At 33.3% G+C, this 15,015-nt stretch overlaps 1 protein-coding gene and 1 pseudogene across 1 annotated transcript in view; one reads left to right on the top strand and one right to left on the bottom strand.

Annotated features, from left to right (window-relative positions):
* NCKAP1 (NCK associated protein 1) overlaps positions 1-15,015 on the top strand; it is a 155,825-nt gene that overhangs the window by 50,993 nt on the left and 89,817 nt on the right. Inside the window, exons 3-8 of the mRNA XM_077154375.1 lie at positions 7,479-7,571; positions 7,771-7,827; positions 8,517-8,659; positions 8,743-8,833; positions 12,612-12,749; positions 13,538-13,586. Of these exons, the coding sequence (XP_077010490.1) occupies positions 7,479-7,571; positions 7,771-7,827; positions 8,517-8,659; positions 8,743-8,833; positions 12,612-12,749; positions 13,538-13,586 (571 nt within the window). The remainder of the gene's footprint in view (positions 1-7,478; positions 7,572-7,770; positions 7,828-8,516; positions 8,660-8,742; positions 8,834-12,611; positions 12,750-13,537; positions 13,587-15,015) is intronic.
* LOC143676819 (nucleophosmin pseudogene) lies at positions 5,050-5,728 on the bottom strand (annotated as a pseudogene).

Below are 15,015 nucleotides of genomic sequence, written 5' to 3'. Positions count from 1 at the left end.
GCTTCTTGTGGCTATGTCGTTCTGCTCTGCTCTCTCTGAATCTCTCATTCTCCACAACATTTCCTCTTTTGTAGGACTCCAGTAAACCAATCAGGACCCACCCAAATGGGTGGAGACATGTCACCATCTAATCCAGTTTAATCCAGAATTGATATACTTTGTACTGCCTTCACTTGTAGTCACTTGTACAGTTTGTTTTTTTAAACATTTTTTTTTTACTGTGAAATATAGATATACAAAAGAGCAATAAATTTCAAAGTTTGTTGTAACAAGTAGTTATAGAACAGAGTTCAAAGTTAGGTATGGGTTGCAGTTCTACAACTTCACGTTTTTCCTTCTAACTGCTCTAAGACACTGGAGACCAAAAGAAATATCAGTATAATGATTTAGCAGTCATACTCATTTGTTAAATCCTGTCTTCTCTGGTTTAGTTTAGTCTCCTTTGATTCTTCTTCCAATTTTTTAAGGTGTTTGGGCAATGCCCATTCTAACTTTTTCATGTTGAAAAGGGGTGTTGACAATATGGGATAGGAGAATGAAATTGCTTTAATGTTCTTGGACATACTGGCTCCTCTGAGTTTCAGGACTTATCTGGCTTAGAAACCATCTGGAGGTTGAAGGTTTCTGGAAAATAATCTTAATGGGTGAAACTTTTATAGATGATCACATAGCCCTAGGCATTCTTCAGGGTTAACAGAAATGTTGTTGGGTGGAGTTAGGCAGACCCCATCAGTGTAGCAATTAACAATATCTAGCTGAAGCTTGCTTGAGTAGGTTCCAGAATAGCCTCTCCACTTTATTTAAACTCTCTTAGTCACTGATACCTTATTTTGTTCATTTCTTTACCCTCTTTGGTCAGGAAGGCATTGTGGATCCCATGGTGGCAGGGCCAGGCTCATCCCTCGGAGTCATGTCTCATGTTGCCAGGGAGACTTTCATGTCCCATGTGGTGGGGAGGGAAACAATTGCAGAATTGGGCCTACAGAGAGAGAGAGACATGAGAGAGAGACATGTGGGCAACAAAGAGGTTCTCTGGAAGTAACTGTTAGGCATAATTATAAGTAGGTTTAGCGCCTCCACTACGGAAATACGTTTCATAAGAGCAAGGCTCAAGATCAAGGGCTTAGCCTGTTGACTTTGGAGTCCCTAATGTTTGAGAAAATATTGGGGTTTCCTCTGTGGGAAAGTTCAATAGTTCTGTATTTTTTCTCCCATCCCTCAAGGGATTTTGCCTATAGATTCTGGAATGTATCCGGGTATCTCATTAAGCTATACAGAATTACAAGCCCTCATTCTCATTCTGGGCTCCATGTGTTTGGTTGTTTAAATGAGCCACCCAGACAAATTGAGTTAGATTATGTGCTACAGAAAATTTAGGTTTTGGACAAAATAAAGCTCTTTCTTTGGCCTTATATAATAGGTGAAGTTCTAAAATACAGACAATATCATCCTTTACCGTGTATTCTGATTTACCTTAGTCCCACCCAATCAGCTTCGTTCTTGTCTCTAATACTGGTGTAGTTTTTAAATTAAACACTTCCTTCATGGCTTTTTTGTTGAGAAACTCGAGGATCATTTATTTGTTATTCATTTATGGTGTAACTACTGGCATCCAGCATTCTAGAAGCTGGAGATGTGACAGGAAGTAGGATAAACTCCTTGCCCTCCTGAATTTAAATCTAAGTTGGATTGTTAGACAATAGATAGCTAAAATGAATAATAAATAACTAAAATAGATAAAGCAAGATAAAGGATTACAGCGTAATGGAAATGGGGAGACTATTTAGATAAGGGTGGTCAACTATAACCTCTTTGAAGAAAATGAAATGAAGACATAAGCTCTGCAAAGAAGTGGGGAAAAGAATCCCGGATTTGAGAAAGAGCAAGTGCAAAGGCTCTGAGATAGAGCCAAGTTTAGTAAATTTAAGGAACACAGCAAGAAGAGCAGAGTAACAGCTACTGAGTAAGGCTGGAGGAGCATGAAAGGACATGAGGTCTGAGAGACAGGCAGGTATCCAATTTAGATTTTATTCTGAGACCTTCGGACTTTGTATTTTATTCTAAATGTGATAGGAAGCCATTAGAATTTTCAAAAAACTTTTTACTTTGAAATAATGTTGGACATAGGAAATATGTAAATATGAGTACAGAGATTTCCCGTATACTCTTCATCCAGTCTTAACGTCTTGCATAATCATCATTGAGATCGTTTTTGCAGGGTAATGTGATGCTTTAATATGCCCTTTCTCCTGCTCCTATGTGGAAAATAGACTGAAGAAGCAAGAGTGAAAGTACAGAGACCACAGTTAGGGGGCTACCAAAAGTGTACAGAAGAAAGTTAATGACTAAAATGGTAGTTGTGATAGCTCCTTAAAAGAGGTTTATGCAAATGGTCTCTCAGTACTTGCTGTTATTTTTAAAAGCCTGGCCTAGCGTATCATACTAAGAAATTGAAAACAGATTTCCTTGAATCCTAAATTCTATATTTGGTTGGTTTGAAGAGAAACAAAATAACCCAGCCTAATTGAGATAAAAGATTTCATTATGTGTTAGCAGTTTTGATAATGAAAGGGGGTAATAATTAAGAAGGCTAAATAAAGAACTGTAGCCGTTTGTTTCTATTGAAAATCAATGGATTAGCTCTGTTAGGTGTTGATTGCTTATAGTAATTTATTAGTACTTTTACCTTGAAAGAATGAAAACTAGTAAATGCTGAATTTCAGTCTTTTTTCACATATTTCTTGTGGTGTGGAAAATTCTTTTTAATTGAAGAAAGATATATTACTAAGATTTTTCAATGCGGAGATATGATCTAATTTTGCAGTTGCATGGCTGATGTTTATCTTCTTTAGTTTCAGTTTTTGTATATTTGAATTTTAAGAATAGTAATCCATAGTTAGAAATATTTAATGGAAGTATTATACAAATATTTTGGTGATGTAATTAACCTTATATAGCATGCAAATATACTTCTTTTTAAATTAAATTCTTTATTTTGAAATAATTTCAAATTTACAGGACAGTTACAAATATATTCCAAAACTCATACAAAGATCTACAGTGGACATGGATTTCTGCAAAATCCATGAATTTTAGCATTTTTTGTTATATTTGTTGTATCATTTTTGTGAATCTATCTTTCTCAGTTTTTGAAACATTGCAAAGTAAGTTGTTTATGTCATACTTCTTGAACACATAATACTTCCATATACATTTCCTAGGAACAAGGATATTTGCTTATATAACCACCTTAGGGACACTTACCAAGTTTAAGAATTTTAATAAATGCAAAGCTTTCAGTCTATATTTTGATTTTTTTGTATGTTCTAGTAATGTCCTTTTGGGCCTTTTCTCCTCCAGTATTAGATCCAGCCAAGGAAAATACGCTTTTCCTTAAGAATCAGGGTTTTTTTTCCAAAACTATATTTTTCTAATGTGCTGTTTTGTTTTTCTGGTGTGTAACATCAAACAAATAATCATTCCTCTGATAGATGTTTATATTGGATACTTCTTTATGTGCCAAGCTGTATAATATGGACTGTGGGACTGAAAATAAAATCTAGTATTGTATTATAGTGTGGAGATACTGTGGTTCAAGGTAGAAAGTGATAGCTGCTATTAGAAAGGCATAGAAATTATACCCTTAGGAGAAGGGAGATATTTGCTTTCAGGGAGGATGTTCAATCAGGAGCGGTTTATGGGGGTTAGCATTTAAACTGATGGCTTAGGAGTGATAGGATTTGGACATGTGTAAGTGGGAGAAAATTATCCCACTAGAGGAAACAATGTAAGAAAACATAGAAAATAGTGAATAGTTTGCTTTGGTTACTGTATTTAGTATATGAATGGGTTGGTGTAGGGGAAATTTAGATTGAAAAGGTAATCCTAAAGCCAGGTTGTGAGGTGGGGGAAGAGGGACACGAAAGCTTGACTCATTAATTTGAATTTAGAGATTATCAGTGGCTTAATAAATGTTTGTAGACAATTAAAAGCTACTCATATATGGTTTTAAGGGGAATAAAATTGAGAAAGTTAGACTATATTGAGTTTTTTTTTAATTAAAAAGGGAGATGTAGAATGGTAGAAAGAATACTTTATTAGTAGTAAGGAGATGGGATTCCCAGTCCTGGCCATGTCATTAAGTAGTTATTAAGTTTTGGAAGATTTTTATTTAAACTCTGGACATTCTTAATATGTGAAATGAGGTTTTATACTAAAAGATCATTAAGACCCATAATAGTATGGCGACCATGTCATTTATTGTTCAAACTAGGAAACTGAAGTTGAGAAGGGGGCCAGTATTATTTATAATTACCCTAGGACAATAGGCATAAATTGGGACTATTATGAGAACCAGGACATAGGTCACCTTACCCAAGGCTGATTCCCCCACCTCATGTATGTGATAATTTTATTTGCTTTGGTTTTTACCAGTGATGGCTGGTTGACCTTGTTTTCTTGAAGAATTTCTGTAACAAAGACCGCAGTACTTCCAGTGGAGAAGATTGGCTTAATTACACCCTCGATCCTTTTTTATTCAACTCATTAGCAACCAAATTCTATTCTTCTTATCCTATTATGAGTCTGTTCTCACACTGTTATATTTCAAAACTGAAAGTACTGAAATGAAATGCAAGAGAGAGGATGAAGACATCAAACATAAACTTTTGTTAGTTTTGAGTAAGGTAAATATAGTGTAATGTGAGGAAATAGGGTCATCTTTTAAATAAGTATTTGCTTTGCGTGAGTGGTAATAATTAAAAATGTGTAGTAAACATGAATTATTATTTTTACTTTATTAAATACTGAGTTTATTTTACATGTATATATTTTTGTCTCTCTACCATTTCTATTTCTCTGACCACGGCTACTACTATGCCTTGTCATAACATTCCATACATATTTAAAGCCAAGCAAAAGGTAGAGTTCCATCTTTAAAACTAAACAGGCATTTTGGACAACACAGTCTTTGCAAAGGAACCTGCATAGCATTTATTAGACACAGTAGGAAAAGCTCTCACTCTTCATTATAAAAAGGACAGCCAGATATCAGCTATTATGGAAATGAAATAAGATGGAAATTTTTAACAAACCTTTGAACTGTTTTCTTAGAGACTTCTTCCACTTCTTCCACTTCGAGACTTTAAATAGCCTCCTAATCTTCATGTAATTGATGAATTTGGCTTTCACGTTGGGAAGACAACCACTTTTCTCTATCCTCGCTTGCATTCTTTTGCTTTAATGTATTCTGCAAAACTAGGTTCTTTTGGTGTTTTTTTCCTGCTTTTTTTAAGGATTCTTGACCTTTTGATCTTGGTGTTGATGGTTTTGAAATTTCCCTGCTGGTCTGATTTTGTGCATTTTTGGCTGGAATATCTTGTAGAGCTGTCTTCACTAGAGTTTTTTCTTGTTTCCTCCTCATTAAAATCATCTTCATCATCATCATTGTCATCTTCATCAGCAGCAAGTTTTACTTTTTTCTGTGGAAAAAAGAGGCAGGTCGCTTTCCATTTATATTAAAGAGTTTCACCTCCTTCTTTTCATCTTCTGACTCTGCATATTCCTCCACAGCTACTAAGTGCTGTCCACTAATAGCACAGGCCTCGAACCACACTGCAAATCTAAGACCACAGGTGGTGTTATTTAAAAGCCTCCAAGGAAAGCTTTGGCTGTACTGAATTTTCAAAGTTGCCAGTGTTACTTTAATTGGACTGCGTTTATAATTCATTGATTGCCTCTGCTTCAACAGTGTGCAGTTCATCTTTTGCACCAGCCCCTAAACTGACCATTCTTAAAGGTAACTGGTGCTCATTTCATTTTGCTGGTGCTCATTATCCACCTAAAAGTGATAATTTTTGTTAACTTTTAGTTCACAACCAAAGGTTTGTGACCTGCTCCAGGGGGCTCATATGCATGTCTGTCAAATCTTTCCTGGCAAATTCCAGAGAACCTTTTCCAGAGAATAGTGGCACAGGACAGAATCACATCAGGCAATGTGGAATTGTTTTGAAACAGATATATTGTACAAAATAGTCAGCTCCTCGCCTACATAAAACTAAAAACAGTAATACATCACTGTAAGTATACAGCTTAATTTGTCTGGTTAATGAGATAATTCATTTATGCATGTTTTCCAGACATAGTTACCTTAAGTGTTTTCACAGACTTTAGTATTTAAGTTGGTTCACTCTCTAGTATTTGGGTCTGCCAGGCTGCTATGCTTGCTTTTTTAGAAAATTGGCCTTCTATAGGTTTTTTTTTTTTTACATGGGCTGGCACCAGGAATTGAACCCGGTTCTCCACCATGGCAGGCCACTGAGCTACCATTGCCCACCCTTTATAGCTTTTTATTTTTTAAAAAATCTTCTTCCTATTTTAGGCTCACTGATGTTAATTTTCTGGTTTACCATAATCATGTATGGAGATACCTCTCCAACCCTCCTGTCTAAGTATAATTAAAAACTTAGATGAAGGTCTCAAAATGGCATGGGTGTTGATAGCAAGTTTGATATTTCTGATTCTTTCCCCATATTTTCTAGTTCTTCCTTGTGTTTTACATAAGTGCTTTTCAGACCCTTAATGTGTATTCACATCACCTGGAGATCACATTGAAAAGCAGATTCTGATAAGTAGGTCTAGGATGGACCTGATATTCTGCTTTTTAAAATTAACTCCTAAGTGATATGGAAGCTGCTATTCTCCAGACCACACTCAGAGTATCGAGATTCTAGGTGTTTATAGGGATTCTAGAAATCTTGTGATGCAGGGCTGAATGTCTTCATAAATGATATTAATAATTGATTTAAAAAGAAAATTAGTACTTTTTTAAACTTAATAATGATTATATTTGTGTCTTGTATTCACAGTTCCTTTTCCATATGTTTACCAATGTCTTAATTCTGATTTTTACTTCTTTCTCATTTCATTTCATTGTTGTGTTTTTTGTTTTGTTTAATGTATTATTGTGTTTTGTGGATCTGGTCAGGGAACCGTTACTGTATTTTATGTTTGTATCTACATTTTATTTTGCATGCTTAACGTGGCTTTGCCTGGATGTTCTTTTTGGTAAGTTCCAAATTTATAAAGCATATTGTTTTTGGTAGTATAAGTTGTAATGTTTTTCACCATCTTTTCTCCTACTTCTAGTGATGATCATACTCATGACTTATTTTTAATTATTTAAAAATAGTTCATTTCTATTTGTTTTTTCCTAACATTTTCCAATCTTCCTTAATAGTAGCACAATTTGATACTAATCTGCTTTGATTTGTTTTATAGCCTTCACACCGTCAGTTACTGATCACTATTAGCAGTTGCTGTCTTGAGTATTTTAGGTTTTTAAAAAAGCCTGTGACATCTACAAATATTGTTCTAAAAGCTTGTGCTTACTATATCACAATAATAAACGAAGATAGCTTGTAATAAAGTTAAATGTTTCTGTCCTCTGTGAACAGTGCATACTAATTTTGTTTTTACAGCAACAGCTTGCACAACTACAGAAAGAAAAATCAGAGATTCTGAAAAATCTGGCATTGTATTACTTCACGTTTGTAGATGTTATGGAATTTAAGGTATGTAGTTTAATATGTGAAATTTAACACATCAGAGGTAGATTTAATATTTGTTCATTGTAAAAATTGCTTTGTCATTTATAGATAATAAAATTGGAATCTTCCAGAAAAGAAATTTAAAATACATTTTATTTGCATGTGTTTCTGAATTTAAAAATATTTATATAGGTAAAATATTAAAATAAGCTTTTATTTTCAGGACCATGTTTGTGAATTGCTGAATACTATTGATGTTTGCCAAGTCTTCTTTGATATTGTAAGTATTATATTCAGAAAAATCTTACAATGTTCCTGTTTCCCGTAGAACTAAGGGGACTGAAAAGCTGTTGTTTAGAGAAAGTTTATGTTACTAGTACACAAAACTGTATCACTGTTAATCTGCCTAGTTTTATTGATTTTTTAAAAAAGAATAAGTTAGCAAAATGTATTCTCTATTTTACTTGTTTATTGGACTATCACCTAGTATAAGTCTTGTGCATAGAGGGAAATAGTTGTTAATTTCAGTATTTTATTTTGTATGCCCAACTGAAAAAAGTTTTTTTCTTTGTAAGTGATACTTGATAGAATTTTTTTTGTAAGAAAATTTAAATTTTAGTAAGATAAAGACACATGGAGAAATCGAAGTTTTTTTTTTATTAATACTCCTTTTTATTGTTTGGTGGGATTGGCATTAGTGTTTATTTTCTTTTGCCTAGGTTATCCTTTAAAACTGAGACCAGTTTGAACAGAGCAGTCACATTATAAAATTATGTCACAAACACAAAACTGTTACCCATAACTCCCAAATTTTAGGCTAGTTTTTTGTTAAAGGAATTAGTAGAATTTTAGAAATGGGAATAAAATATATAACTAAAAAAATTGTAAGCTTTCATTAGGTTCCATAAAGACTTAAATGTTTAAAAATTTGTGAGATAGGAAGGAGTTAAACTTGATTTTTTTTTCTAGACTGTAAACTTTGATTTGACAAAGAACTACTTAGATTTGATCATAACCTATACAACATTAATGATATTGCTGTCTCGAATTGAAGAAAGAAAGGCAATCATTGGATTATACAACTATGCTCATGAAATGACCCATGGAGCAAGGTAGACCTGCATTATAAAACTCTTTCTAAAATCCTCTGTTTGATGGCTTGCAACTCACTGATATTTCATGTGTCTATTTTAAGTGACCGAGAATACCCACGCCTTGGCCAGATGATTGTGGATTATGAAAACCCTTTAAAGAAGATGATGGAAGAATTTGTACCCCATAGCAAGGTAAATATTGGTTTTTAGATATGCTTAATAGGGATATGAGATGGTTTAGGAAAAGGTAGATATTAGAATAGAATATCAGTGGGAGATTCGTGGTTTTATATAACTGTGAATCAGAAAACTGATTAGCTAGATTCAGAATGGTGTAGAGCGATTGAGGAATATATTAATTCATTATAGTTTTAAAATTCAATATAATATATAGATGTAATAAAATATAGTATTTGAGAATGTCCCCTTTCATACCTGACTGCCTGGTTTCTAATCCCATCTCTGTCAGTCACTATGTAACATTCGACATGTTACTTAACTAACCTCGCTATACCTCAGTTTTCCTGTCATAAAAGTGGGAAAATATCACTAACCTCATTTGGTAGCTATGAGAATTAAATGAGTTACTTCTTGAAAAGCGTTTAGATTCATAGTAAGTATTTGATAAATTTTACCTGTATTATATAATATAACCTCTTAATGAGAAAAGAAGGGTGGGAATTTTGTCAAAATAATTTGAAATGTATCTTTTGAGATAATATATGTTAAAAAATAGGTCTTAATGAAATTAATTTGGGCATAAGAGTCTTCCATTATGGCTTCTTTGCAGTAGGACTAGTTCACAGAACTATAGTTCCTGTGTTCTTCAAGGAAATTTATAGATATCATATACAATCTCATAGATAGGGAAACTGATGGCAGGAGAAGTAATATGACAGGGTAAGCTATTATGCAGCAACAGTGATAAAACCACAACTAAAGTAAAGGATATTAGAATCTTGGTCCATTGTTCTTTCTGATTGATGAGAGTTGGACTTTGTTTTTTTTTTTCATTTTAAATGTTTTTATTGACAAATGTTCACACATACACATTCCATACATGGTGTACAATCAGTGGCTCACAGTATCATCACATAGTTGTGTATTCATCACCATGATCATTTTTTAGAACATTTGCATCATTACAGAAGAAGAAATAAAAAGAAAAAAAAATCTCATACATACCATACCCCTTACCCCTCCCTGTCTTTGACCACTTGTATTTCCATGTACCCAATTTATTTTACTCTGTCCTTCTATTATTTATTTATTTATTTTTAAATTAATTTATGATCCATTTATCTATGAAACATAACCACATACAAACACAAATACTCTTACCATATGATCATTCCATTCTTGTTATATAATATATAACTCACAATATTATCACATAGTTGTATATTTGTCATCATGAACATTTCTTAGAACATTTGCATCAATTCAGAAAAAGAAATAAACAGAAAACAGAAAAATATTCATACATACCATACCCTTTACCCCTCCCTTTCATTGATTACTACATTTCAATCTACTAAATTAATTTTAACATTTGTTCCCCCTAATAAATTTTTAATCCATATGTTTTACTCATCTGTTGATAAGGTAGATAAAAGGAGCATCAGATAGTTGGACTTTTTAATAATACAATATTTTCTATGCATCCCTGCATTTTCCTGACATACAACTAATACCAGGAATTTTTCTTCAATTTTTTTCTCATAAAAATTTTGAGGATGCTTTTCCAACTTAATTTCTTGCATGTCTGTGTTAAAACTGCAAAGTTTACATAGGTTTTATGTCTAGAATCATTAGCTTGAGAGGAATCAGTAAATGGCATCAGTTTTGAAGTAAAAATCTGCAGTGTAGATGGAAATATCAGGGCTCCTCAAATTGTTGAATATTAGCCATCTCATATCTTTTTCTGATTTTGGTAGTACTTTTTCCTCACCTAGAACTGTCTTCACCACAGCTCTCAAGTTTTCCTCTCTGGATTCATTTTGGTCTTTCACTAATCGTGTTTTTTTTTGTTTTTTAAGCTTTTTTTATTTGTGGTGTAACATATATACAAAGCAAAGAAATAAAGCAATCATTTTCAAAGCAATCTTCAAAAAGTGGTTTATAGGATAGATCCCAGAGTTTGTCATGGGCTACCATATGATCCTCTCATATTTTTCCTTCTAGCTGCTCCAGAATGTAGGAGACTAGAGGGCTTAAATACTTTTTTATCATCACAATTGACTTTTTTTGTGAGCAATAACATATACATGAAAAAGCTATTAATTTCAAAGCACAGCACAATTAGTTGTAGAACATATTTAGACTTTGACGTGGGTTACAGTTTCACAATTTTAGGTTCTTACTTCTCGCTGCTCTAAAATACTGGAGACTAAAAGAAATTTCAATTTAATGATTCAACATTCATATTCATTTATAAGTCCGATCTTCTACGTATAATTCCACCATCACCTTTGGTCTTTCCATACCTCTTGTTGGGTATGTTTGGGCTATGGCAATTCTAAATTTTTGTTATTGGAAGGGTCTGTCACTAATATGGGGTAGGGAGATGGAACTATATTATGTTCTGGAGAGGCTGGGCTGGTTTCAGGACTTATCTGGACCAGGGACCCATCTGGAGGTTGTAGGCTTCTGTCAAGTTACTCTAGTGCCTGGAACCCTTGTGGAATCTTATATATTGCCCTAGGTGTTCTTTAGAAATGGTTGGAATGGTACTGGTTGGGGGTTGGTGGGTTATGATAGGTAGCAAGGTCTACCTGAAGCGTGCATAGGAGCAACCTCCAGAGTAACCTCTTGATTCAATTTGAACTCTCTCTGCCACTGATACTTTATAATTACACTTCTTTCCCCCCATTTGGTCAGGATGTAGTTGTTGATCCCACGATGCCAGGTCTGGAATTTTCTCTGGGAGTCCTCTCCCATGTTGCCAAAATCATGTGTTTTTATTTAACCACTTCAGATGTGTTTTTTTCCCTCTTCATTGGCAATGAAAATTTTCTTAAAACTGTTGAGAATCTTTTTAAGCTCCCCATACTCATTGGCACATTTTTCAGCCTATTAATAGTCTATGGTAGACTATTAATGATTAGTTTTGGAGAATTGTTCAATTGAATTACACCAGTTAGTTATTTCCTAATTTTAATTTTTCTGATGTTCCATAATAATTCAGAGTTTTAGTAGGAAAATTATCATGTATTTTAATTCAAAATTAAATTAGATAGTTTTGGTCAGCTACATCAGAATTACTTGATAGAGCTTAATAGAAATGCAGATTCCTGAGTTCCATTCCTAGAGGTCCTGGTTCACTAAATTTCTGGTGGAACCCTGGTTTTTCAATTTTGAATGAGCGCCTGGCAACTTAACTGTGACTGGATTAAAGGATTATTTCTGTGCTAAATTTAATGAATAGCAAAGGACAATTACACAAGCAAGCCAAAAACAGAAGGGGCGAAACATTAAATACTTTGATGATAAAGTTGTAATTAAATGACCAATTGGCAAATAGGAGTTAAATAATTTATTAAGATAGTGTACAGTGAATTATTTTTATAAGGCATTCTTTGGAGAAGTAGGAAACATATTGAGATCTATTAACACTAGACCCATGCAACCCTAAAATCTTTTCTTTCAGTAAGAACTCAGTGTAGAATTTACATTGCACTAAAGGCTGATACTAGGACTCCTAATACTTTTGAAATAAAGGTCCCAAGATAGCCATAACATTTTAAGAAAGTAACATGATTTCTGTGCCTCTCCTGAAATTTAAACTAAAAGACCAAAACAAAAAACAAGAGGAGGAGGCATGGGACCAAAATCACATATTATATGAGCATGGTTATAATTAAATTAGGCTCTCTTGCTTTATGATGGCATAGTTAGAAACTTACAGTAATGGTAGCTGGAATTTAAATGGGAAAAAAAGTTTTTTTCTCAACTTTCTTTTTCCTGTTAGTCTCTTTCAGATGCACTAATTTCTCTTCAGATGGTGTATCCTCGAAGGAATCTTTCAGCTGACCAGTGGAGAAATGCCCAATTATTGAGTCTCATCAGTGCACCCAGTACAATGCTTAATCCAGCACAGTCTGACACTGTATGGTTCAGTTTTGAGTGAACATAATAAAATTGGTTTGTTTTAAAATGCCAGTTAAATATTCCTACTTTTTTTTTCTAATTAGTATCACTTTATCTACAATTATTATTGTAAAATACTCATTAAGTATTTTAAGTAATACTGTTTAGTTTTTTATTTTCTAAATTCTAAAAACAAACAGATGTTAAATTAGTACAATTAAAAAAATTTGCTTGTTTTGTCCTGTCACTGTAGAATATTTGGAAAATACATAAAATGTATAAAGAAGAAAATAAAAATCATCCCAAATCTTACAAACTATTATTAATAATATTCTGTTATATATATATTTTTCACTCTTTCTCTGTGTGTATAAACATAGATGCTATACCTGTGGAGAATACACATAATGTAGTTAAGGATTTTGGTCAGGTAGTGACATCCATCTCCATAAATTAGTTTTGCTAAAATTTTATCCTTTGTAATACTGCAAAATATTCAACAGACTTGAGAAGTTTTAAAAAGTACAGCTTTTTAAAAATTCCAGATTGCAGAACAATTGAGGAACACTTTTTTTAGAATATGCATATGTGAAGGGGTTACAGCTTTCATTGTCCTTTTATCAATAAATTGTATGTTTAAATTTGGGTGATAAAACTTTGATCCAGTTTTTCAAATTTACTGTGGTATGTGACACAAAATTTAAGTAGTATGAATTTTCAGGAGGTAAAGAAGAGAGAGACTTAAAATGGAATATTTTTTAGAATATATTTTGTCTGTAAATTTTAATTTTATTTTCTTTTTTTAAGATGCCTTGTGAATATCTCTCTTTGGATGCAATGGAAAAATGGATTATCTGTAAGTATAATTGGTTAACTTTGTGATTACTCTTCAGTAATTACCTCTGTCCCAAGCAATGTGCTAAACTATCTTCATGCATAATTCCTGTTGATACAATGACCCTTCAGTTATAGTCTGTTTTATAGATGAGGAAACCAAAGTTTAAGCCCCATAGCTACTAAGTGACAAAGACAAGATAAGAACCTAAGCTAACTGTAAGGCCTGTGATCTCTGTTTAGTTTGTAATACCCCTCAATATAAACTTCAAAACTATATTTAAAAAAAGATTATTCATATTTTATTTATTCATTTAAAGATTTTGGCTTTTAGTTGCTTCAGTACATCTAATAAATGACTCATTTGTTTGCTAATTTGTTAGGTGACTATGGAATTAATAACTAATTTATTTTCTCAAGTAGCTAACAAAGCTCACAAACCATGAGGAAAATAGACACAGACATAGGTTTAATACAAAATAAGACTTGCTGTGGTAGAATTAAATTCTTCTCCAACCCCATGCACCGTGACAGAGGGGCATAATTTTGAACAGTTTTTTTTATTAGTTTTCTTTATTTTTTTATTTTATTATTTTTATACAAAAAAACACCAATTAAATGCAAATATTCCTATTTTGATCATTCCATTCTATGTATATAATCAATAATTCACAGTATCATCACATAGTTGCATATTCATCATCATGATCATTTCTTAGAACATTTGCATCAATTCAGAAAAAGAAATAAAAAGATAACAGAAAAAGAAGTAAAACAAAAACAGAAAAAAATATATATATACATACCATACCCCTTACCCCTCCCTTTCATCGATCACTAGCATTTCAAACTGAATTTATTTTAGCATTTGTCCCCCTATTATTTATTTTTATTCCATATGTTCTACTTGTCTATTGACAAGGTAGGTAAAAGGAGCGTCAGATACAAGGTTTTCACAATCACACAGTCACATTGTGAAAGCTATATCATTATACAGTCATCATCAAGAAACATGGCTATTGGAACACAACCCTACGTTTTCAAGCAGTTCCCTCCAGCCCCTCCATTACATCCTGAGTAACAAGGTAATATCTACTTAATGCATAAGAATAACCTCCAGGATAACCTCTCAACTCTGTTTGGAATCTCTCAGCCATTGACACTGTATTTTGTCTCATTTCACTCTTCCCCCTTTTGATTGAGAAGGTTTTCTCAATCCCTTGATACTGAGTCTCAGCTCATTCTAGGATTTCTGTTCCACGTTGCCAGAAAGGTCCTCTCTCCTGGGAGTCATGTCCCACGTAGATAGGGGGAGGGCGGTGAGTTTGCTTGTTGGGTTGGCTGGAGAGAGAGGCCACATCTGAGCAACAAAAGAGACTCTCTTGGGGGTGACTCTTAGGCCTAATTTTAAGTAGACTTGACCTATTCTTTGTGGGGTTAAGTTTCATATG

This window comes from Tamandua tetradactyla, chromosome 3, assembly GCF_023851605.1.
Source record: "Tamandua tetradactyla isolate mTamTet1 chromosome 3, mTamTet1.pri, whole genome shotgun sequence".
Classification (NCBI taxonomy): Eukaryota; Metazoa; Chordata; class Mammalia; order Pilosa; family Myrmecophagidae; genus Tamandua; species Tamandua tetradactyla.
This window is presented reverse-complemented; position numbering and strand designations above follow the sequence as displayed.